General features: G+C 34.3%; 1 protein-coding gene across 5 annotated transcripts in view; it reads right to left on the bottom strand.

Annotated features, from left to right (window-relative positions):
* Positions 1 to 239: 239 nt before the first annotated feature.
* PTPN4 (protein tyrosine phosphatase non-receptor type 4) overlaps positions 240 to 24,879 on the bottom strand; it is a 205,956-nt gene continuing 181,316 nt past the window's right edge. For 2 of the 5 annotated variants that reach the window (XM_034654399.1, XM_034654397.1), the window contains exons 21-27: positions 24,166 to 24,256; positions 24,023 to 24,084; positions 21,466 to 21,612; positions 19,563 to 19,739; positions 17,012 to 17,160; positions 15,106 to 15,241; positions 240 to 8,289 (exon numbers count right to left, since the gene is read on the bottom strand). In XM_034654399.1, coding sequence (XP_034510290.1) covers positions 8,203 to 8,289; positions 15,106 to 15,241; positions 17,012 to 17,160; positions 19,563 to 19,739; positions 21,466 to 21,612; positions 24,023 to 24,084; positions 24,166 to 24,256 — 849 coding nt within the window. In that variant the 3' untranslated portion in view covers positions 240 to 8,202. Of the gene's footprint in view, positions 8,290 to 13,617; positions 15,002 to 15,105; positions 15,242 to 17,011; positions 17,161 to 19,562; positions 19,740 to 21,465; positions 21,613 to 24,022; positions 24,085 to 24,165; positions 24,257 to 24,879 lie in introns of those variants that run through there. The other 3 variants (XM_011222837.3, XM_034654400.1, XM_034654398.1) reach the window with 2 other exon arrangements.

Raw genomic sequence — 24,879 nt, forward strand, 5'->3', positions numbered from 1 at the left:
AGTCAAGCAGCGGTCACAGTGAAGGAGTATTTCCTCATTCTTTAATCCTCTAAATCCCTTTTGGTTCCTTACTTAATAATCCCACCCCCTCCCCACATACAGCCACTAGTGAACCAGGAATTCTAGAAATAAACTTTGCACTTAGCACCTCCCAGTTCCTTCTGATCACCCATTAATGAATATAACCATTGTTAGACAAGCCCAACAACAAAAAATAATCTTCAAAACTCCTACACTTTAAATTACTAAAGCACATCTTTATTTTGCAATTGAACAATTAAAAGTCACAGCTAGTTTTTTCACGTTTGTACCTGAACAACTATTTTTCAATCAAAATGAAATATGGCCAACAAAATATGTGTAATAGCATTTCACGTAACATAAATCACTCTTAGGACTAAAACATTTTTAATGCAAATCGGCATTTTTATCCTGTCTGCTGTTAGTATTCATAGATTTTTTTACATGAATAAACTGCAGGAATTCTAATTTTTCACTGAAATTAAGACAAACACACAAGGCCTTTCAAGCATACAGTAAGCCGCAGTGACAGATGCAGAGTATGATTTCAAATTATCCAGTGTTGACCAAATTCAAGCTTACACATTTTAAATGAACCCTAAGCTTCTCTGCCTCTTATTTATGGAAACAAACCATATGGAAAGAGCTGTTTTTGTGAAATGGGGGAAGATAGTTTAAAAAATTAAGGGGCTAATTCCATTTTGCTACTAGTTCAGTACAATCAAACGTGAAATGACAGCATAAATGCAAAATTATATTTTAATTACGAAATAAACTAGACTTTTAACTAAGTGACTTTTCGCCCTTCATATTTACATATAGCACCTGTTACAAGAAAAAAAATCCCAAATTAATACACCCTCTACATAGAAATAATTATTTGTAAAACTACTTAAAAATATCACTGATGAGTATATAGTAAATTATCTGTCCTAAAATTAAGCCTACACTGTAGAAAATAAAGACTAGCTTTTCTCATTTGAAAAGATTACAATATGGATCGTAACTGCAATGTCCTGATGCTGTGAGAACACTGGGTGGACAGTTCTTATTTTTTTTAAGCACATATATTCTAATGATAGAAAATGAAACAGCTTAATGTAAACTGTTTCTAGTGTCTTAAATCCTGCCCCTTGACACGTATATAAAGTGTCAGGACTTTGCCCTCTTCAATTTACTTGTGGCGCAGTATTGACTTAACCCCTACCTACGACTTAAAACCAAACAAATGGATTTCCAAGTATTCATGTAATGTACAAAAAATGCAAAGCAGAAATGATAACTGTAAACCAAACCCGGTTGAAGCTAGCTGAGAGAACTCAGGGTCCAGCAAGACAATCAACTGGGTAGTCTTTGCCATACTAAATAAATTACAGAAAAGTGGCAAAGCTACAATCACCCAAGTTACGTTTTAAATATCAAAAGATTAAGAGATCATTGTAAAGCATTTTACTTGGGTCCAATCCAATGAGCTCTACATACTAATCAATTAAAGTTTTTCCCGTATTTACAAAACTCCTAGATTTTATTTTTAAATGTATAAATTAAGTCAGTAGTAAGCATGAAATAAAGTGCTACTATTTAAAATTCAAGAAATCATTTCAGCATTGAAATTTGACCTACTCTACAGGATACAAGAAAGACTGGATGATCTTGTGAACTCACCAAAGGGTTGGACAAGATAGGTGCCATAGAATTCCAGAACTGGATTGAAATTTCCGTGCCAGGGAAGGCAAGAAATTGCAACACAACAACTCAGGACCAAAAACCAAAAAGCTGCTTTTAAATAAAAGGTAAAATGGGCTCAATTGTGACTACAGTGTATTTGGGGACATCAAACATCAGCACCCATTTGGGTTTAAGATTGTAAACCGGGCTGATCCTCCTTGATGATTTTATGGTGATAACTTCATTTAGCAAGATGGCACAAGTAATACTTACTAAATTTTGGAAACTCTCAGGGTTGAGGGGGACTGATAGTAATCTCTCAACAACAGTTAAAAAAAATATCTAGTGAAGAAAAATACCACCTTGTAGTTGTTCGGGGCATTTACTTCACAAAGACTACTATAAAATGAAATTAATGACTTTTAAAAGTTGGAGGGATGGTAGTAGGAATCAAAATAATGAAGGCCCCACTGAGTCAAGTTTGACAAGTGATAATTAATAGATAAATACTACCCTTTAAAGAGACTGAACAAATTAATCAGGCCTAAACAATGGTTAAAAATGTAGGGTTTTTGCTGTTGTTCGGCTGAATAAACCCTGAAGCATCTAAGACACCACTGTTACAAGTCAGAACTGGGCTCAGTGGTCTTATCCGTCCAAGATACAGATAATAAAAAGGCAAAACTATTTGTCAGGGGCCTCTGCACATATTTACTGTAGTAAATCTGAGGCACAGATTTCTGGCTTCACCAAAGTCACACTCACAACGATGTCCTCATTTGTGGCTGCCACAGTTGACAATGCCTGAGAACGCTCCCTCATGGTAAACACATGCAGCAGAATGTTTACCCTCACACGAAAACACCCTTCCATACTCCAGAAGTCTACAATTATTTTACACTTAAAAATAGTAAGCACAAATTTTCTTGAAATTTTCTATTCTAAAGCTAAAACAAAACAAAGTGAAAAAGAATGTACATTATATTTGAAATATGCTTCAGTAATGATTGCTCTTGTTTATAATGAAAATTACATTTTTCTTCTAAAATTGCCTTTATATAATGAAGCAGAATACACTCTTCCTTCCCTTGTTTTCAATCTCTTGCTGACTTTTTTAAACAAAGAGTATCCTTAGAATCAAGTCATAATTCTAATAACATTTCAAAGATACATTCATTTTTTTTACAGCATGAAAGACATACAAATATCATTTTTTTACACAATGAAGTAAAAGAAGTTAACAGTTTCAATCTTTTGTCCATAGAAAAATATTTTCTCTATCATTTACACAACAATAAGTAGGAAAATTCTACAGTGCTTAACTGAAACTTCTATGAGCACAAGGCTTTTAAACACTTTCATTCTTTTACTGGAAATTTTAAAAGGTTTCAGGAAGTCAAACATTAGGACTTCCAACTAAAATTGTAGTCTTTAACTTGCAATATTGCTAATACCTCTCACTTTGCAAATAAAAAAAATTGGTTTTCTCCTTTATGCATTGAAACACATCTAGTCAATGTTGATGGATTGCACCCCAGTAGATATTACTTCTGGCTGCCCATTTAGCTTGGATTGCTAAAATAAAAATAACAATGACTATAAAACTTTAGAAATCAACAATAAACTGCAGTAGAAAAACATACAAATAAGTAGCAGCAAATTTAGAAATGGACACAGAAATAACTATTTGGTGTCTACCCAGGACAACTTCACCAAGATTAAAATGTCAAGTTTCTGGCTGATAGAGGACTTGTTTTTGATAACACTCAAAGGCTTACTGTACTAATTGCTACTCAGAAATATTAAGTCAGAAAAAAATAAATGAAGTCAAGAGATAATAAAAAATTATGTTAATAGTTGTAGACATTGTAAAGTAAGCTGAACCCCAACAATACATTTTAAGGATTAATTTCATGGGCTCTTTATAAAATTGCTGAACTTATCTGTTAGCAGTTAGCTCTCAAAAATGTTTTATTGTTATGTAAATTCCTTAGTAGCTATACAATTCACTAAGAATTTTATAAAAGTTACTATAACTTATGTTGTAATCAAACTGAGACAACGGTAAATATTGGCCAACAGATCAGTAATTCTGATATTTGAGAAAAATCCAGTGGGTTTTAATAACATAACTGTTTTACTTGGAGGAAACAACACACACACACACACACACACACACACACACACACACACACACACACAAATGACTACAGAAATTGTGGTTGGACAGCTAAAGCAAATGCGGGAAGTAAGCAATGATAATATAGTTACTTTGTTGATGTGGCATAAAAGCCAGCTGTGACATAATTCATCTTTTTCATGTCATATTATTAAGAGATGTTTATTCCAACAAATATTTACCATAATGTATTTACTCTAAGTGACTTAAATGTAAATTCACCTAAACTACAAAATAAGAGATGTAAACATATCCCACCTTATTGTGGTATAAATAATTTTTACGAATTCAAAACTACTTTGGCAACCTTACTATCAGTTATCTTAAATATTCAAAACACAGGTATTAAATAGAACATTGTTAAAAATTCTTTCTTTCTTGCTTGCTGATAAGATAATAAAATAAGTAATGCTTTTAATTCTACTACATGTTCACATTATGAACATAAATCATTTGAGTATAAGTGGACATATATTCTAAATTCTAGTTCTATGTTTTAAGTGCTTTTAAAAATTAGTCTTCTAATTTACATTTCAGAATGTTTTCATACTGCATGTGTTATCAGCCTAAATACTTTACAAAAGCTTATGTTCTATCAGGGAAGCACGACTAGCAAACTGAGTCAGGGTCCTAATTAGGATCACCTTTTAAAGCCTACTTATTTTCTAAATTAAGTGACATCTTCTAAGGTCATCATAGTTATTACATGAAAACACTGCCTGAGTATAATTCTGGAGCTGAAACAGACAAAAATTCACAAGAATTTATGATATTCATATATGTTGCCTAAAATAATAGAAGGTGAGATTAGATAAAATCATTCAAGTTCCTTTCAGCTCTTAAGTTAGAGTATTTCTAGTGGAGACAGGAGACTTTTTTTTTTTTTTTCTTTTAAAGATTATTTATTTATTTATTCGACAGAGAGAGAGACAGCCAGCGAGAGAGGGAACACAAGCAGGGGGAGTGGGAGAGGAAGAAGCAGGCTCATAGCAGAAGAGCCTGATGTGGGGCTCGATCCCAGATCGCTGGGATCACGCCCTGAGCTGAAGGCAGACGCTTAACCGCTGTGCCACCCAGGCGCCCCAAGACAGGAGACTTTTGCTCAAATACCTGATTAGACCTGATCAGATCTGCCAACAGATTATAAATGACTCTATAGTTAAAATAATCCTTTACCCCTGTTAGCATCAGCCTTTATGAAACACACAAATACATAAACACACAAAAGTGTGTGTCTTAATGGCTTACCATACCTTTGAAAGTTTGAAGTCAGTTTTTATATATAAATTTTCTCTTTACTCTTCATCAAAACGATCAACCCCTTGCCCCTTCCTCCTTGTGCGAGCAGGCCACACAAAGGAAGTTTTTCTTACACTGTTTACTCAGCCTCTATTTTGAATGGATGCACTTGTTTAACAAATACTACCAATTCTTCTTGTGAATGTAAAGTCTATTCCTCATGCTATGTACACGGTGCTGACACGAAGCTGATGCTCAATAAAGCATTTGAAACGAACATGATAAAACCATTTTAAATCAGAGAGGAAAGGTTTTCACAAACATTTCTTAGCATTTACAAAACCCCTTGATTCACCGATACCTATTTCCACTTGTGAGAATAACAGTCAGCACTGACTTCTAGAGTGTGTGTGTGGGGTGAGCGAACAGGGTGAGTTATGGGAGGAGGGGGAGAGTAGTTTAGATACGAGAAGTTTGACATTGTATTACACCATATTACACTGATATGAATGGAATCTAGAACTACTTGGCAAATTAAAGGTAGGATTATTCCTAGAATCCTATTTAGATTGATAAAACAGGTTGAAAAATTCCTAGGTGTAATGGATAAAGTCTTACCTGTTGGGTGAACAGAGAAGCATAATTAGCATATCCATTTTAAGAAGCTCTGAAGGATAATTTTAAATTTAAGATCCTAATATGTCTTTAAAAAAGCATCTTTTCTGTACATAAAAATACTGACAGAGGGTAGCTCCCAGATGAAAATTCTGTATTATGAGAAATGTAAATGTACTTCTGAACTTCTAATATTTATCATTTAAAGACTGGAATTAATGATTTAAAAAGGCAACAGTGCTCATTGCCAACAAATTATTAATTTATCTCAGAAGTGTAAACAAAACTGTAAGTTAAAGAACATACCAACCATGACATTTATCTGTTTCTATCTATACAAGTGTTTTATCTTTTTAATTTATGGTTGTCATGTTCTGTCCACACAATTAAAACAGGTTTTAATTCAGGTAAAAACTGTCAAAACAGTTATTAATTATGTAGACCCCCAACAGGATTTTACTTGTTCACTTTTCAACTTATCATGATGTCATATAGCAGCCTAAATTATACTTATCTGTTGGTAGAGAATGGAATGTTCAAACAAGACTATAGTTATTTACTAATTTATACTTTCTTGGCTGTGAAATCCAGGGATAGGAGAATTTCTCTTTGACATAAAGGTTATGTTACTTTTCTCTTTAAAAAATCAAAGTATTTGATTATAATAATTTATTTGATATCTTGGCTATTAATGCTTAGGGCTTAACTTCCTAAAATTTATTATTATGGATTCTGAATATCTGAAATAACATCATTTCAATTACACTGAAGATTTTTAAATGTGAGTTCTTCCCCCCTCATACTAAATGGCATTCCAAAACTATTCAACTCTAAGTTTTATCAAGACTCTACAGAAGTATTGGGAAACCACTAGGAAATGAATCTGTTTTAACCATAATCCATATAACTGTGTAACATAACATTTCAATAGGTGAGCAAATTTCCACTTATATTAAAACTGGGCAATTTTAAAGTTCTATCTCTCTAGACTTAAAAATAATCCTGAAGAGGAAAATATACACATCCTTAAAGGGAATCAGATCCTCCATCAGGCTGGACACTCAAAACTCCACATGAACATGCTTATAACTTAGTAAGTATATATAAACTGGATTAATTTAATTGTATGCAAATAATGACAGCAAAACCCTCATTTCAGTTACTGAGGGATTACATTTAGAAGTAAGTCAATAACATTTCATTCCTTGTTTGAAGTATCCCAACCAACAGACCAGTGTGAACAAAGCTTGAAATGAATGCTTTAGAGAAACAATTTAGACACTGAAATAAATCACAATGAATTGCTCTAACTTTAGCTGAAAATATGAATATGTTTAACTTTAATGTGCATATTAGGTGCCATTTCTAAAGTCAGGGATAAAATAAATAGAAAATTTGAATAATAAAACATCTTTCGACTTGAGCTGCTACATTGTAACCCTTGTCCCTCAGGAAAGGCATGAGCAGATTTTCGACAATTTCATAGCAGCAGCGCGCTCACTCAGTAGAACACAAATTATCTTTGCTTCTTGTGGCAAAATACAGGAAAATTGAGTAAGAAATAGAATTTCCATACCCTTTTTTGACTGCCTAACTCTTCATACAAGAAGCTATGTTTTAAAATGTGAACTGATTCAAAATGCATAAAAATGTAAATGTACAATATACATACATACCTCCTAGCGGGGTCAAACGAGTGCCTTTTCATTAGACGTACAAAGACGTCTCAAGGCACTTAAGGGGTTAAGACACAATGCATGCATTCCTTTACATCAAGTATGTGAAATCACATGATTTGGAATAAGCCAACCTTATGATAAATATAAGTTACGTTATTAAATTCAAGAAAATTTGTAGATTCATATTTATACTTTCTAGAAGATGCTGGTAAATGGACAATGTGCAGCATTTCCTGGGAAAAGCAAATTCCATCTTTCTTCTCATGAACAGCAGGTCTCTACAGGGGGAGTACAGGGAAAGATGTGCTGCATCCATAGGCAGTGTATTGGCTAATATTGAGAATGATATTGCTAAAATTTAAAAAATAAAAATCTGGTAACCAGTATAGTAATAAGTACATGAATCACTAGGTAACACCAGAGCTGACTCCTGATGTTTACTTCTTTTTGCTTTCAAGATACAGGTGTATAACAGAGATGATGAGAATTCTGAGCCTTGTTTGTGGCAATTCTACCAGAAGGGGACTGCATGGCACCACCACAAATTTCATAAATTACCCTGAACATACTCAGTTATTCACTATTTGTTCGGAGCAAAGCATGAAATAGTCTTCAAACACGTGAATTACAGATTTTGAGAGTGACATTTTCTTAAACATAAAGTGCAACAGTGCTGAAGTTTTCAGTTTTTGTTAGTTCTTCATTTGTTTTGTCTAAATGCCATTTCCTGCAAGCAGAATTATGGCACAGTGAATATAACAGAAAGCAGTTTTCTGACACATGTCCCAGACTTTCGCTTTCTTATTTATTTGATGATGTCGTTAAGGGTTTAACAAATCCTTCTTCATAAACTTTCAAAATAGCTTCACATACAAATCTGTATTGACTCTGAAAAGCAGAAAGAATAGAATTGATCAGAAAACTAGAGAACAACAAAAAAAAGAAAAACATCTCACTCGGCTTGCTTATAAAAGAAAGGCAAAGTAAAACTGCACAAAGATACCATTTTTCACCAACAGAATGGCAAAAAATAAAAAAGTCTGAGAACATATTTTGTTGGCCACACACTCATACATTGCTAGTAGGGATGTAAAATACTACAATTTAGCAGCATCTAATAAAATTACGCTAATTTACCTTTCACCCAGCAATCCCACTTCTAGGAATCTATCCAAAGATAAACTAGAAAAAGAAATTGAAAACATACATTCATAAATAAGGCTATTTGTTGCTAGAGTATTTATAACAACGAAGGGTAGGGACAATTCAAGTGGCTACCAGGAAGGGCCTGGGTGAGTAATAAGTGGCACATTCTCACAGGGGAATATGTGGTGGAAGGTTGGGAGGGGAAGGATCACTGCAAAATAATTCCAGAATATCTTGCTGGTTTTTTTTAAAGGTTTTATTTACTTACTTAGAGAGAGAGAGAGAAGAGAGAGCACAAGCAGGGGGAGGGTAAGAGGGAGAAGCACACTCCCCACTGAACAGGGAGCCTGATGCAGGGTTCGATCCCAGGACCCTGAGATCATGACCTGAGCCGAAGGCAGACGCTTAACTGACTGATCTACCCAGGCGTCCCCCAGAACATCTTGTTCAGTCAAAATAGCACAGCAGAGAAAAGTGCACATACTATATTCTCTTTATAAAAGAAAAGGGGGGAGGTATACAAATATCTATCTCAATATATAGGTTATAAAAAAGGGAAGGACAGGGATGCCTGGGTGGCACAGCGGTTAAGCGTCTGCCTTCGGCTCAGGGCGTGATCCCGGCGTTATGGGATCGAGCCCCACATCACGCTCCTCCACTATGAGCCTGCTTCTTCCTCTCCCACTGCCCCTGCTTGTGTTCCCTCTCTTGCTGGTTGTCTCTATCTCTGTCGAATAAATAAATAAAAATCTTTAAAAAAAAAAGGGGGGGGAAGGACAAATCATTAAAACATGGTTTCCTATAAAGGGACAGACGGAATAGAGTGCAGGAGAGGGGCAGAGACTAGACTTCATTGAGTATACTTCCTTCTCTCATAGATTTTACTTTGGAACCACATAAATATACCCCATAATTAGAACATTAATTTAAAAAATCTCCCTAAGTTGAAAATTACATGAAATGAATCAATGTGTCTATCTAGTTGACAGCATAAGCACACAGAGAGGAGCTATTTATATGAGCATCTCATAGAATGTATCCAAAAGAGTGGAAAAAACTGAAAATTCTTTTTAGTGACTATTTTGTTCGTGGCATTAGTGTTAGTTTTGTTATTCTGAGACTGTTATGTCATGTGTCATAAAACAAATGAGTATTTGTGATAGTCTAAATCCTCCATTGCTGGTATTGTAGAGAAACATTATTCTTGTTAAAGATGAATGGGCATAAGATATAAAGTAGACCACATTAACTAAAAACACTGTGGTCCTAAATTTGTATTGGAAGCATGAGTATTAACTCATAAGTTTGTTTTAACTCTGGCAATAAGATTTCTAGAGACAAATACTAACACCAACCGAACGGCAATAAAAACACCTACTACTGCTCCGAAGGTGGTCCCTAAAATAATTTCTCAAAAACAAAAAAACAAAAACTAGTACTTTCTTGAGGAAATTATGGATTCTAAAACTGGTGATGAGGGAGAAAAAGTACAAGCTGAGGCCTGGATATCTTTACTAATAGCAAAGAAGCTATCCGTTACTAGGGTCTTGGCAAAAAAAAGCTTAGGAGCAAGCCTGAATGGGTTCCTGCTGGCCCGAAAATGGGACAGTTTAGGCATCGTTAAAAAAAAAAAAACTAGAGTGGACTGAAACATATCACATATGTTTAAATCCATAATTTCAGAATTTCAGAATAATATCAAAACAAACAGAAGTATGAGGTCACCAGTGGAAGAGGCAAGTAAACCAACTCCTCATACTGAAAAATTATAAAGGGAAAGCATTAAGTGTTTATCTTGCTTTTCCTATACTGCCTTATGTACCACTGCCTGTTGGTTAACCAACAGCCGATGAAGAGTTTCTCTTTAAAGAAAGAAGTACTACAGTTAAGAAAGAAAGAAAGAAAGAAAGAAAGAAAGAAAGAAAGAAAGAAAGAAAGAAAGAAAGAATAATAGACTATCACCACCATCAAGCCCCATCAGTTAATGATGCAGGCACTCACCACCCAAAGCTACTAACAGCATAAAAAGAAAGACAACCAGACATTAAGTGTCTCTTGAAAGAACAGAATATCACCTAATTTGTTCAAGTTTATAGATCCATTTACCACTTTTAGGAAATACAGAGAATACTCAGTTTGTTCATTAAATAAACTGCAAGAAAAAAAAAAGAGATGCAGGAAGAAGTGATAGTTTAAAAGAGATTTAGGAGACATAAACCAATCAGTATTTGTGAATTGCATCTGAATCCTAACTTGTTACACAAACAGTAAAAAAACCAAAAAGTCATTATGTATGATATAATCCAAAATATGATTTCTGGGTATATATGCATGTATATATATACAACAAAATTGAAAACAAGATCTCAAAGAGACATTCATACATCAGGCATCATAGCAGAATTATTCACAATAATCAAAGGGTGGAAACAACCCAAATGTCCATTGGCAGATGAAAGGATAAACAAACTGTGGTCTATACACAATGAAGTATTTTTCACCTCAAAAGAAAGGAAATTCTTACACGTGCTACAACACGGATGAACCTTGAAAATATTATGCTGAGATAAGTCAGTCACAAAAAACCAAAAACTGTATGAATCTACTTATATGAGGCACCTAGAGTAGTCAAATTCATAGAAACAGAAAGTAGAATGCTGATTGCCGGGGGATGGGAAGAGAGGGATATGGAGAATTATTGTTTAATGAGTACAGAGTTTTAGTTTTGCAAGATGAAAAAGTGGTAGAGGTAGGTTACCCAACAGTGTGAATATACTTAACACTACTGAACTGTATGCTTAAAAATGGTTAAGATGGTACATTTTATGCTGTGTATTTTACTATAGTTAAAAATGCATTATGTGTGAATATAGATACAAAAACCTCAAGAAAATACTAGCGAATCAAATCAAGCATCATATAAAAAAAACTGTATACTACGTCCAAGTAAAATTTATCCCAGGAATGCAGGTTAGTCTAACATCGAAATTAATATAATACACAACAATGATAGACTAAAAGACGAAAACCACAATCATTTCAATAGATATAGAAAAAGCATTTGACAAAACCGAACACCTTTTCATGATAAAAATACTCAACAAACTTGTAACAGAGCGAACTTTCTCAACCTGATAAAAGGCATGCCTAAGAAGATACTTAGTAAGTGAAAAACTGGAAGCTATCTCCCTAAGACCAGGAACAAGACCAGATGTCTGGTTTACCACTTTATTTAACATCACACTGGAGGTTCATCCAAAAATGAAATTAAGAAAACATTTTCCCTTAAAATAGCACCAAAAAGCCTAAAAAACTTAAGAATAAATTTGATAAAAAAAACCCCGCAAGACTTGCACACTGAAAACTGTAACACATCACTCAAAAAAAATTTAAGAAGACATAAATAAATGGAAAGACATTTTGTATTCTTGGTTTGGAAGACAAAATATCATTAAGATAGCAACACTCTCCAAAAAGGATAGATAGATATAATGCAATCCGTATCTTGCTTTTTTTGCAGAAAGAACTAATTCTACAATTCATATGGAAATGCAAGGGACTCTGAATAGCCAGAATAGTCTTGAAAAAGAGGAAAAGAGTTGGAGAATCATATTTCCTGACTTCAAATTTTATTACAAAACTACAGTAATCAAGACAATATGGTACTAGTATAAGAAAAGGCATACACATCAATGGAAGAGTTGAGAGTCCAGAAATAAACCCTTACATTTGTGGTCAACTGATTTTTGACAAGGGGCACAGAGACACGACAGAATGGTCTTTTCAACAAATGGAGCCGAGACAACTGGATATCCACACGGAGAAGAATAAAACTGGAACCCTACCTCAAACTATATGTAAAAATTAACTCAAAATAAACCGGACGTATGATGTGACACCAAGGCTATGAAACTCTTGGAAGAAAACAAGGAATAGGCCTTTGCGACCTTGTGTTTAGGCAATGATTTCTTAGATATGACACCAAAAACATATGTGATTAAAAAAATATATAAACTAGACTTCATCAAAATTAAAAACTTCTGTGCAACAAATGACCTAAGAAAGTGAAGGAACAGCATGGAAGAAAACATTTGCAAAACAGAGATCTACAAGACACTTGTATTCAGAGAATATAAAGAAGTCAACATAAAGAAGTCTTACAAGTCAACAAAATGACAAAACAAAAACAAAAACAAAAAAAGCAAATTGGAAAAAGGTCAAGGAGCACCTGGCTGGCTCAGTCGACTGGTGGAGCATGTGACTCTTGATCTTGGAGTTTTTAAGTTTGAACCCCACATTGGATATAGAGATTACTTAAAAATAACATCTTTTTTTTTTTTTAGATTTTACTTATTTATCAGAGAGAGAGAGAGAGAGCACAAACAGGGGGAGCAGCAGGCAGAGGGAGAAGCAGGCTCCCCACTGAGCAGGGAGCCCGATGCAGGACTTGATCCCAGGACCCTGGGATCATGACCTAAGCCAAAGGCAGAAGCTTCACCAACTGAGCCACCCAAGTATCCCAAAAATAAAATCTTCCCAAAAAAGACGCAAAAGATTTGGACTGTTTCCAAGATACACAGATGAATGGCCAATAAACACATGAAAAAATGCTTGATATCATTAGTTATTAAGGAAACGCAAATCAAAACCATAACAAGATACAATTTTATGTTCAGTAGGATGGCTAAAATAGAATAGGGGTGCCTGGCTGGCTCAGTCAGTGGAACATGTGACTCTTGATCTCTGGGTTATGAGTTCAAGCCCCATGGTGGCACAGAGATTAAAGTTAAATAAAAAAAAAAAAAGACATAATAACACATGTTGACAATAACGTGGAGAAAATGGAACCTACACGCACTGTCAGCGGAACTCTAAAATGGTAGAGACACTTTGCAAAAGGTCTGGCAGTTCCTCAAAAGTTTTAACAGGGTTACCATATGACCCAGCAATTCCTTTTCTGGGTATATACCCAAGAAAAATGAAAACATATTCACATAAAAACATATACACAAATGTTTATGGTACCATTATTCATAATACCAAAGAAGTTGAAATGATTTAAATGCCCATAAATAGATGAATGGATAAATAAAATACAATGGAATATTATTCAGCACCCCCAAAAAAAAGAAAGAGAGAAATGAAGTACTGATACAAGCTACAGAATGGATAAATCTTTAATATTATGTTAATTAAAGAAGCCAATTACATAGAATACCAAATTGTATGATTTCCTGTATATGAAAGGTCCAGAACTGGTAAACCTACAGGGACAGAAAATAGATTAGTGGTTGCCTTAGGGCTGGGTGGAGCGGAGGCTGGAGGCTATGAGGGAAAATAGGTATGGGGTTTCTTTTGAAGTGATGAAATGTTCTAAAATTAGATAGTGATGGCTGCAAAACTCTGTGATATACTAAAAACCACTGAATTGTACACTTTAAAAGAGTGAATTTTGTGGTATGTGAATTATATTTCAATAAAGCTGTTCTAAAATAAAAAAGATACAATTTATATGAGACAAATGGAAATCTGACTATAGATTATTTGGCAACATTAAGAAATTGTTAATTATACTTACAAGTGATAATGGTATTATGATTTTTTTTAGAAGAAAAGCCACTCCTTATCTTTTAGAGATACACACTGAAATATTTATAGACAAAATGATCTGATGTTTAGGATTTGCTTCAAATACCAGGAGAGTAGGTGACAGTATAGATGAAACAATATAGCACATGTTGTTGGGTCTCTGTACCCAACATAGTGTTCATTTTATTGTATTGTCTACTCTTGTGTATGTTTGAAACTTTCTATAATTAAAAGCTAAAAAAAATGACAGGCATTTATTAGATCATATAGGTTAATTCACTTCAGTAACCTCAATGCCACCAACACTGCTAACATTTCACCATGCCTTAATATAAAAAATAATCTTAACATCAAAATTCCATGATTCCTCTTTTGATTCCTGGAATATAATTCAGAGTCTGTGTAGAATACAATAAGCTAGTAGCTTAATTTCCATGACTTTTGTTGTTGCTGTTGCAATTCAAATTCTTATGTTAAAAAAGAAGGTGATTTCACCACAGCTGTTTCATCAAGAACAGGTCTACCAAGATTCTCCAGTTCAGGGATGCTATTGTTCTTGGCATCCTACCTGACTAGCGAAAGTTCTCCTCTGTACCTGTTTAAGCACTCAAGAATTAACATAAGGTGGTACTAGCAAACAGTTTCTGTAAAAGACCAGTTAGTAAATATTTTAGGTTTTGCAAATCCTACGGTGCCCGTTACAACTTCTCAACTCTGGTATTTTAGTGTGAGAGCAGTCACAGACAATATATAAACAAATGGGCATGGCTGTATTCCAATAAAACTTTATTTACAAAAACAAGTACAGGCCAGATTTGGCGTATAGGCAATATTCGCCAACCACAGTGCTAGGGATTATTGGCTCCTGTTAGGGAATTAAAAAGACAAAAATATGGTTTGCCATATACCTTGATAACAGAAATCATCATATTGAGAATACACATATGAAACATGAAGTGCAATACTTACAGGTGTTTGGATCATCATGGCTCGCTGATCTCTCATTGTTCTTACAATGTCTAGTGGATAAACTGGTTGATTGCATTCAATGAGACACATGGCTGTTTCCATAGTAATAAGAACCCCAGTTCTTCCAATTCCGGCACTAAAAAAGACAAGGGGCAGTTTCATTGATACTACTCTGTTAAACTTCTTGTGGCTTTTGTGCAGTAAATTTGAGTACTGAGATATAATACAGTAGAAGAATAATTTGATTTTAATTAAAAGTTTTATATTACAAAAATAGAAAACCAACTAAAAAATACTTTGAAAATTGAAAAACATTTTACACTTAATACAGATTAAATGGTTTGTATCTACCCCTCCCCCACTGTTAGTTGCAAAAATGTTACTTTAAAAGAATTACGTTTCAGTTTTTAAAATCCGAACAAGGTATATAAGCTTATTGGAGCAGCCTCCCTTTAAAATGCAAAATTAATGGGGCACCTGGGTGGCTCAGTCATAAGTGGCTGACTTTCACTCCAGTTATGATCTCAGGGACCTGGGATGGAGTACCACATCAGGCTCCCCACTCAGTGGGGAGTCTGCTTGTCCCTTTGGCCCTCCCCCTACTTCTACTCTCTCTCTCTCTCAAATAGTGAAAATCTTAAATAAATAAATAAATAAATAAATAAATAAATAAATAAATAAATAAAAATAAAAATAAAAATAAAAATAAAAATAAAAATTCGGGTCGCCGGGTGGCTCAGTTGGTTAAGCATTTGCCTTTGGCTCAGGTCATGATTCCGGGGTCCTGGGATCGAGTCCCACATTGGGTTCCTTGTTCAGGGGGAAGCCTGCTTCTCCCTCTGCCTGCTGCTCACCCTGCTTGTGCTCTCTCTCCCTCTGATAAATAAATAAAATCTTAAAAAAAGAAAGAAAATGCAAAATAACAAAATTACAATAATAAATCATTAACAAATGCACAAAAGACGACAATATTTTCCACACTCATTTTGGTTTTTAAAAGTAAATTTAATTTTGACTGAATTTTAGAACTGGGATAGTCAAGAACAACTTTTTGAAGTATTCTCTGTGAACATAATAGCTATGGCAGCTGTCGGGGACTTAGGATATGAAATGGCCAAATGTGTTCATCGATCCTGCCATGTTGCCTCTCAGACATTTGGTCTACAATCTGTTTTGATGATTTGAAAGTCTGCTCTTAAAAAAGTGCTGGAAAGTTTAAGGATGAGGAGATACCTTTATTTATTTATTCAGAGGATTCGATGCAGCTTCTGAATAAATCACTTTAATAACAGAAGTGGCTAGGATAAGGAGAAGATAATTTCAGTTTCCTAATCTGGATCTATGGCAGTGAAGGCTGGAGTCATTTTATTTGGCCCTTCAGAAGGCAGAACAGGCCTGAGTACGAAAGGAAGAAAGGGTAGCCTACGCTGTTCAACTGGAGCTCCTGGGAGTGGCATATCCTCTGGTGGTATTGCGTAGGGCACTTGGTGAGAGGGGAGAGTACTTCACAAATGTCCTGGGATGGGCCACAGGGCGGAAAGGAGTACACCCCTGGGAGGAGGAAATCTAAACCTTAGGCTGCAACTGAATGCCTACGATATTGGATTTCATCAAATCTAAGATACCATCCATTGTAAGACACCCAATGCCTGAGATGTTAAACTATGAAAAAGATAAGCTTCTAAGAGTCAGTCAATGAAGTATTATTTTTACTTCCTATGATAAAGAGTCTGACAATCCCATGTTGGAACATACCCTTTACCTTCCAGCTTCAGATCAGAGCTTTGGGTTCCCTCTAATTACCACAGTGACGATCACAACTTAAGGACAAAATAAAATACACATTCCCTTTTAAAAGTGACTATCAGGTCAACTATTCAATCATAAAAAACAGAAAATAGAATACCTGCAATGAACAACAATAGGTTCTTCCTTGCCAGCCCTCTTATTTCGTACATGACAAACAAAATCCAGAAAGTCACTTGAATCATCAGGAACTCCGTGGTCAGGCCAGGCTATGTACTGGATCTGAGTGAGTTGACGACTCTCATTTTTCTAAGTGTAAATGAAAAATTATACACCTTCACTTAGGAATTATCTTTAAAATATAAACATAAATATTTGTGTCTTTTTTTATATAATAATTTTTTATTATATTGTTAGTCACCATACAGTTCATCCCTAGTTTTTGAAGTGAAGTTCCATGATTCATTACTTGCATATAACACCCAGTGTACCATGCAATACGTGCACTCCTTATATGTCTTTTTAATTTTAGAAGAAAAGCAAAAGAAACTACTCCCATTACCCCACAAAAAGTAATGTATAAATTCAATAAACCCAAAATTTCAATGAAAAAGAAAGAAACCATTTTATAGAAACAGTTGTATCCATTAAGTATCGGCAACCTGGATCACTACTTTTCTTGTAACTAAATTTCTGCATTTGTATTTTTCAGATGACAATCATGTAAATAGGCAAAAACAAAGATACAGAGAAATGTTTAAAGAAAACTAAAAAAGTGTTTGGTGAGCAAAAATAGTAGAGAAAAAATCTGAATAAGCAAAGTTGGGCTAATTCTGAAAAACACAGTGAAGTCATGGAAATTAGGAAAATGAAATTTCAAAATAAATGTAGATTAAAAACTGGAGATCACAAAACATAAAGTCAAATCAAGGCTTAATTCTTTTTTGGGAGCCAAGAGTCAGTAAAATAGAGAAAGGTATTATTACTGGATTTATACATCTTGGTTTAAATATTGACTCTGCTGGTTAAGGCACTTAATATTTTTTTTGAGCCTTATTTTCTTCAACTGAAAAATAAAATAACATCTATACCTCAAAGGGATAGTCTTATGTTGAAAGGATTCTATGAGAGGACATCTAAATCACCCAATCAGCTATTAGGAATCATATTCTCAAAAACTGGTAGCTATGGTCATTCAACACTATGAAATCTGGTTATTGTCATTTACATTAAAGGGGACTTCCAGAAAAAACCATTAAAGTACAAGGTAATTAAGAAAAGGACTAATGAACAAATTCCCAAAGAGACCTCAGTATAACTAATTTTTAAGAATCCTGTGAAATGAATTGAAGGTATCTAATACAGACTACCTTTGATTATTATTGCTAAAAGAATTTAATGGTATCAATAATTACAAGAATGGGTAATGTTAAATGGATATTTATTATATTCTGGGGTATGACTGTCTGTCCATCCATGTATATATGTATTTGGTATGTAATCAAATATATTTTCCCAATTATATTTGTCTCAAACTTTAAAAACTAATTTGTGTCTTGTCATAGTTCTAAGGTGCTCAGGGTTTGCAAAGAAAAGCCACTCTAAGTTTATAAACTGCCACAGGTAACCTATAGGTGGAGCATAAAGACATTATGCTGAAGAGATAAATATTATTTTATATGGCCAATATACAGTCTTTCATACCCATTTGGGAAAATGAAGAAATATCTTTCTAACTTACCTTGTTACATTGGACCATGAGCTACACAAGCCTTAAATCCATTCTGATGGAATCTCTAGTCCAGAAGATTTTGAAAATTTAATTTTTTATGTCTTGTAACTTAGCTTATTCAGTGCCAGATTCTTTTACTATAAATCCCCTTGGGTCAGTAAAGCTCTGTCTTGCTGGGCTCCTTTATTTCTACACAGGGAGGTGGAGTGGGATGGGGAGGGGGATATGAAGCTTCCATTTCCAAAGGCTCAACCACTGATGGGATAGGCATGGGTACTCAAAGCATGTGGTATCTGCTCTTCTCTAGCGATTACTTTTTTTCTTCTTCAAGCCCCCTTCAAAACCAAAGGTGGCTACAGGGGAATATCTAGCTGTAGGCAGTGAAAGTGGGGTGTAAAATCTTTAACAGCTTGACAAGACTGGCAACATGCCACGCTCTACACACATCTTCCAACTGAGTTACTGAGCCATCATTTACTAATCAGTTTCCACTTCTGGCTCTGGATTTGGAAGCCAAAGAGGAGGGACCCAGGTGGCAGAAGGAACTAGCAATTACAAAGCTATAATCTGTCTGCTGTCGGAGGATCCTGCCTACATTCTTTTCCTTCTTAATACTGGGGAGACTGTGAAATTGTACTCCTTTACCCTTTTACAAAAAGGACAATAATTTGATAGCTCTCAATTATTCTTTGTATTTCCACAGATGTACTCAAATACTTTACTGATATTATTGGCAGGAAGAAACCCTGGCATAATTTTTGTGACTAGGCAAAATATTAAGAGTAATAAGTATTATTTACTACAATCTTTTTTTTTTACTGACCATATTTACCTAGAGAAATTGAAAATACAGTTAATATAGTAGGAGAATATACTTCATAAGATTCCAAAGCATTCCAATGAAGCAAATTCAGTAATTTTAAAATATTATTTCCTAGTAACCAGGACTCAAAACATTTTTAGCTTTCAAAGTTTTTACCTTGAACATAACCATTCTACTGAATGGATGGATATCCTGCCTTCCTACCTCTTGGTTAAATAGTGTCATCTTCCTGAAGATATATGCTGTATTTCCTTCTTCTGAGTGGCAAGTGACTTGATAGCATCCATAGGATGAACTTCCTGTGGGTTCTGGCCAATACTGGTGACACTTAACCTGACATCAATAGATTTAAGAAAAATATATAACTTAGGGTCTCCAATTTTAAAACGTCTTACTTTTTAAAAACTTTCAAGCCTACAGAAGTTACAAGAATAATCTGATGAACCCTCATATATCCTTCACCTGGATCTGCCAACTATTAAAATTTCTTCATCATTTTTTTTCTCTTTGTAATAATAATCTGTTTGGATATATTTAGAGACTGCAAATATCCTGTTTATTATAAGTTTTCACCCAATGTTTTACCATTGTTAATTAATTCTTGCCCAAATCATTTACTACTATGAGAGTGGCAAAAATGTGCACTAAATTCAATATATTTTTAGATTTAAGCCAACAACGAGAAAGAATCCCTAACTAAAATGCCAATGTATTTATTCATAATTAGGATATTTAAGAAAAAAACAGCTTTAGTGTCATACAATTCATACACCATACAATTTACCCATTTAGAGCACACAATTGTTTTCAGAACTGTACAACTCTCAGCACAATCACTTTAAGAACATTTTTTCACTCCCCAAAGAAGTTCCATACCCATTAATAATCACTGTGTGTTCCTCTATCCCAACCCCTTCTCTCACTCTGGACCTAGGTAAGCTTTAATCCGCTTCCTGTCCTCTATGAATTTGCCTACTCTGGACACTTCAGATAATGGAATCACATAGTATGCGGTCTCTGGTGACTGCCTTTGTTCACTCAGCATAATGGTTTCTAAGGTTGTAGCATGGACCATTTCCTCATTTCTTTTTACTGCCAAATGATATACAACTATATGATTACCCCACATTTTTTTTTGTTGTATTTCAGTTGTTTCCACCTTTTGGCGATTATGAATAATGTTGTCATGAACATCTGTGTACAAGTTTTTGTGTAGACATATGTTTTCATTTTTTCCTGGGTCCACCAAGGAGTGAAACCACTGAGTTATTAACTCTATGGTTAGCCTTTTGAAAAACTGACAGTTTCCCAAAGTGGCTGCATCATTTTACAAATCTATCAGCAGTATAGGAGGGTTCCATTTTTTCCACATCACTGCTAACACTTAGTATTATCTGTCATTTTTATTTTAGCCATCCTACTGGATATGAAGTGCCATCTCTTTGTGTGTTTTTTTTTTAAATTTTATTTATTTATTTGTCAGAGAGACAGAGAGCAAGCACAAGCAGGGGGAGTAGCAGGCAGAGGGATAGGGAGAAGCAGGCTCCCTGCTGAGCAAGGGGCCGACGAGGGACTTGATCCCAGGACCCTGGGATCATGACCTAAGTGGAAAGCAGATGACTGACTAACTGAGCCAACCAGGTATCCCTCTCTTTGTGGTTTTGATTTTGCATTTCTCTGGTGACTAATGATGCTGAGCATCTTTACATGATATTACTGGCCATTTAAATGTCTTCTCTTGAGAAACATGTACTCAGAACGTTCGGCCATTTTTAAATTGGGTATTTGTATTTCATTGTTGAGTTGTAGGAGTTCTTTATATATTCTACACACAAATCCTTTATCAAATACATTTTAATTCACTTAGATAGTAACTGATAATAATAGTGGCTAACACTTACATATCACATTTATTATGTGTTAGTCACTATGATTTTAATAACACCACAAGAAAGTTAAAGGTTACAAAAAAGACTAAATCAATGTGAATATTTTGACCATATATGCAATGTAAGTTGAAAAAAGCCCAAGCAATGTGTAAGATTCAAGTATGACTTACTCTGCCACGTTCAACTTGTGTGGTCAACATTACAACCATAGAGGAGCCTTGTTCCCAAGTCATTTGCCAAAAATCTGTACAAGTGTGTGGTAATGGCCCTTGACAAGCAATATACTGATTTATAATGCTAGAAGAAGGTATTTCCATCTAAAAAAGCAAAGGACACAAAATTTAAGTGTTTTACATTATTATTTTTTGCTATGATCAAGTATATGAAAATCATCCACCAAATAATAACTGAATACAACTAATCTAAATAAACTGCAAAATCAGTAAAATAAGCCTTTACCAATGATATCTTTAAAAAGAGAAAAGAGAGAGGGAAACAAACCGTAAGAGACTCTTAATGATAGAGAATTGAGGGTCGATGGAGGGAGGGAAGGGGGAGTGACGGGTATTAAGGAGGGCACTCGTTACGATGAGGACAGGGTGTTGTATGTAAGTGATGAACTGCTAAATTCTACTCCCGAAACCAATGTTAAACTATATGTTAACTAACTAGAATTTAAATAAAAATTTGAAAAAGAAAAAACCCTACTATCTTTAATAATTTCTTTATCTGTAGAAGAAATTTCTCAGTAGTTATACATATTTATCTTTTAATTATTGGAAACAGAAAGTTAAATATTTTCCAAAGCACTCTTACAGATTTAAGAGCAGCTTTATAGGAAACCCTGTTTTAGAGGCAGAGAGTTGGTATAGAAATAAAAATAGTCGTCTCTAAACACCTTATTGGTAAAATTTGCAAGGAGCAAAAATACTGCCATTTGTTTTAGTTCAGACTTTACAAATTCTATATACATACATACATACAAAAAGATAGTAAAAAATATTTTAAATTCATTATTTTCAGGAGGAGTAAGATTATGAGAATTTGGGGAAGATGAGTCATCATCTTACTACATTTTGAGACTTAATGAAAAGAAGAAAAGGTGACACATGTACCATGGCACTGGAAGAATACCAAAAGGTGAACAGAGAAAAAGGTCTCCCTTCCTATCCCAGCCTCCAAGTCATACCCAAGAAAGCAATCCTTTTTTCCAATTTCTAATATATCCTTTCAAAGATACTCTATATACAACACACAAATGTAGATGCAAAACTCTGTTTTCTGTAAAATATAAAAGGTAGCTTTTATAATGTTGTTCTGCACCTTGCTTCTCTTTTTCTGCTTTATCTTTGAGATGTCAGATTAGTACATAAAATTTTATTTTTTTTAATGGCTCTGTGTATACCATAATTTATTTAACGAACACTTAAGTTGCTGGTAATCTATTTGCTATCATAAACAAAGCTGTACGGAATACTTTTTGTGAACTTAACACTTTTCTTAGTTACCTCTCTGAAGAAACACTTTTCTTAGTTACCTCTCTGAAGAGGGTGTATCCATTTATACTTCTACCAACAATGTATGAGGAATGCTTGTTCCCTGACAGTCTCCTTAATATATGATAATCCCTCATCCAAAATTCTGAAACTCCCAGTGCTGTGAAGTGTAAATTTGTCCTTTTTTTGGGTACACCTGACCTAATCTGGACTCATCTGACAGCAATATCTGACTAATCTAAGACTACTTATAGTCTTTACAAGTCCCATTCAGTGGGAGTATCAATGGTTTGCTATTGAGTATCAATACACCGATTACAGGGTAATGTCTCATAGTCTGCTAGGGATATTACTTATTACAGTCTATGAAAGAGGCACTGAATAATCTTTAAAAAAATCCAAAAAAATTCTGAATCCTAAAGTATATTTGACCCCAAGATTTCGACTTGTAAATGATATTATCACACTCTTTGATATTTCAAATCTAATAGGTGCAAAATAGTAATTCCTTCCAGTTTTGATTTGCACTTTTCTTTTTGTGAGTTTAGACAAGATTCTAAATTTAGAAAAGTCTTTTCCTTTCTGAGATTTTAAGCCATTCTCATAGATTTCCTCCAAGTATTTTCATGATTCCATTTTTTAACATTTATATTTTGACATATCTAAAATATGTTACATTAAGAGTGAGTAGGTGAAGTCTTTATAGATAAATGATATGAAACATAGATCTGTTTCAAAACAATCTGGATGTGTGGGGGCATGAGTAGTTGACAATTGTTGAGCTGAGTGATGTATATATGAAGGTTCATTTTACTTTTCTTCTACTTTTGTATGTTTGAAATTTTCTACATTACAGAGTTGAGAAGAGAAGTTAGTAATCCTTTTATCCCCCTAGAAGGGAAGGAAAACCTCCTTACAATGATATATTCTAAATTATATCTAGATATATTACTCAACCCATTCACTAATCTATTTTTATCTTCAATGATTTAAAAGGCCATCTCTACCATAAACAAAAGTCTAATAATTATTTCGGCCTATTTCTGGACTATTCTATTCCACTGCTCTATGTATATGCTAATATGCCAGTACCAACTATTTTTTTAACATTAATTTTATACTAAATTTCAATATCTGAAAGTGTTAATATTCTCAAGGTTAAAAGGAACCTCAAAGTTTATAGTGGTCCCTCTTATTCCCAATGACAAAGGTATAATAAAAATAAACTTACATTTATGTAATTTGCATTGATATAGTCTTCATTACCCTTTAAAATGACCCGTGTAGCATCATCTGAAAAAAATTTAAAAGAATGTTTTGATAAATCTATACTAAAAAGATTAAACTGAACAAACAGAGATGGTAGATACTTACAAGGCGAAATATCTCTGTATCTATTTTTGGAAATATTTTGAGGTAATTTGGCACAAGACATTGTCATTCCAGGTTTTTTCCGATACAGTTGCTTTAAAAAAAAAAAAAAAAAAAAGGAGGAGGGATATAAGATGAGTCCAGCAAGCCACTAAGAGATTCTGTTTTGTTTTTCAGAATTAATTCTATGCTAACAACAAACAGGTTTTTTCCTTGGGGTACCTAATTCATACAATAATGCACCTTAGGCTAGTAGGGTATTGAACCAAATTTGCGAACTGAATTCTGCACAATTTCTGACATGAATTATATATTGTATTTTTTTAAATGATAAAACAATTGAAAATAATTTTGCTTACAGAAAAGTACCTGAAGTTATGAATAGCAAATGTGCAGAGAACATTTAGCTCTCATTTAATTTGGAGAGGTTTACACAGTATATGAACCAAGAACTTTTTTTTCTTTTTAAAGATTTTATTTATTTACTAGAGAGAGAGAGAGAGAGAGAGCACAAGTAGGGGGAGCAGCAGGCACAGGGAGAGGGAGAAACAGGCTTCCTGCTGAGCAGAGCCCAACTTGGGGCTCTATCTCAGACCCTGGGATCATGACCCGAGCTGAAGGCAAATGTTTGACCGACTGAGCCACCCAGACGACTGGAAAGAAGAACTTCTTAAAAGAAAACTGACACACCCTAAATGATTTACAGTCACAAATGTT

The sequence above is a fragment of the Ailuropoda melanoleuca genome, chromosome 2, assembly GCF_002007445.2.
Source record: "Ailuropoda melanoleuca isolate Jingjing chromosome 2, ASM200744v2, whole genome shotgun sequence".
In the NCBI taxonomy this organism is placed as follows: domain Eukaryota; kingdom Metazoa; phylum Chordata; class Mammalia; order Carnivora; family Ursidae; genus Ailuropoda; species Ailuropoda melanoleuca.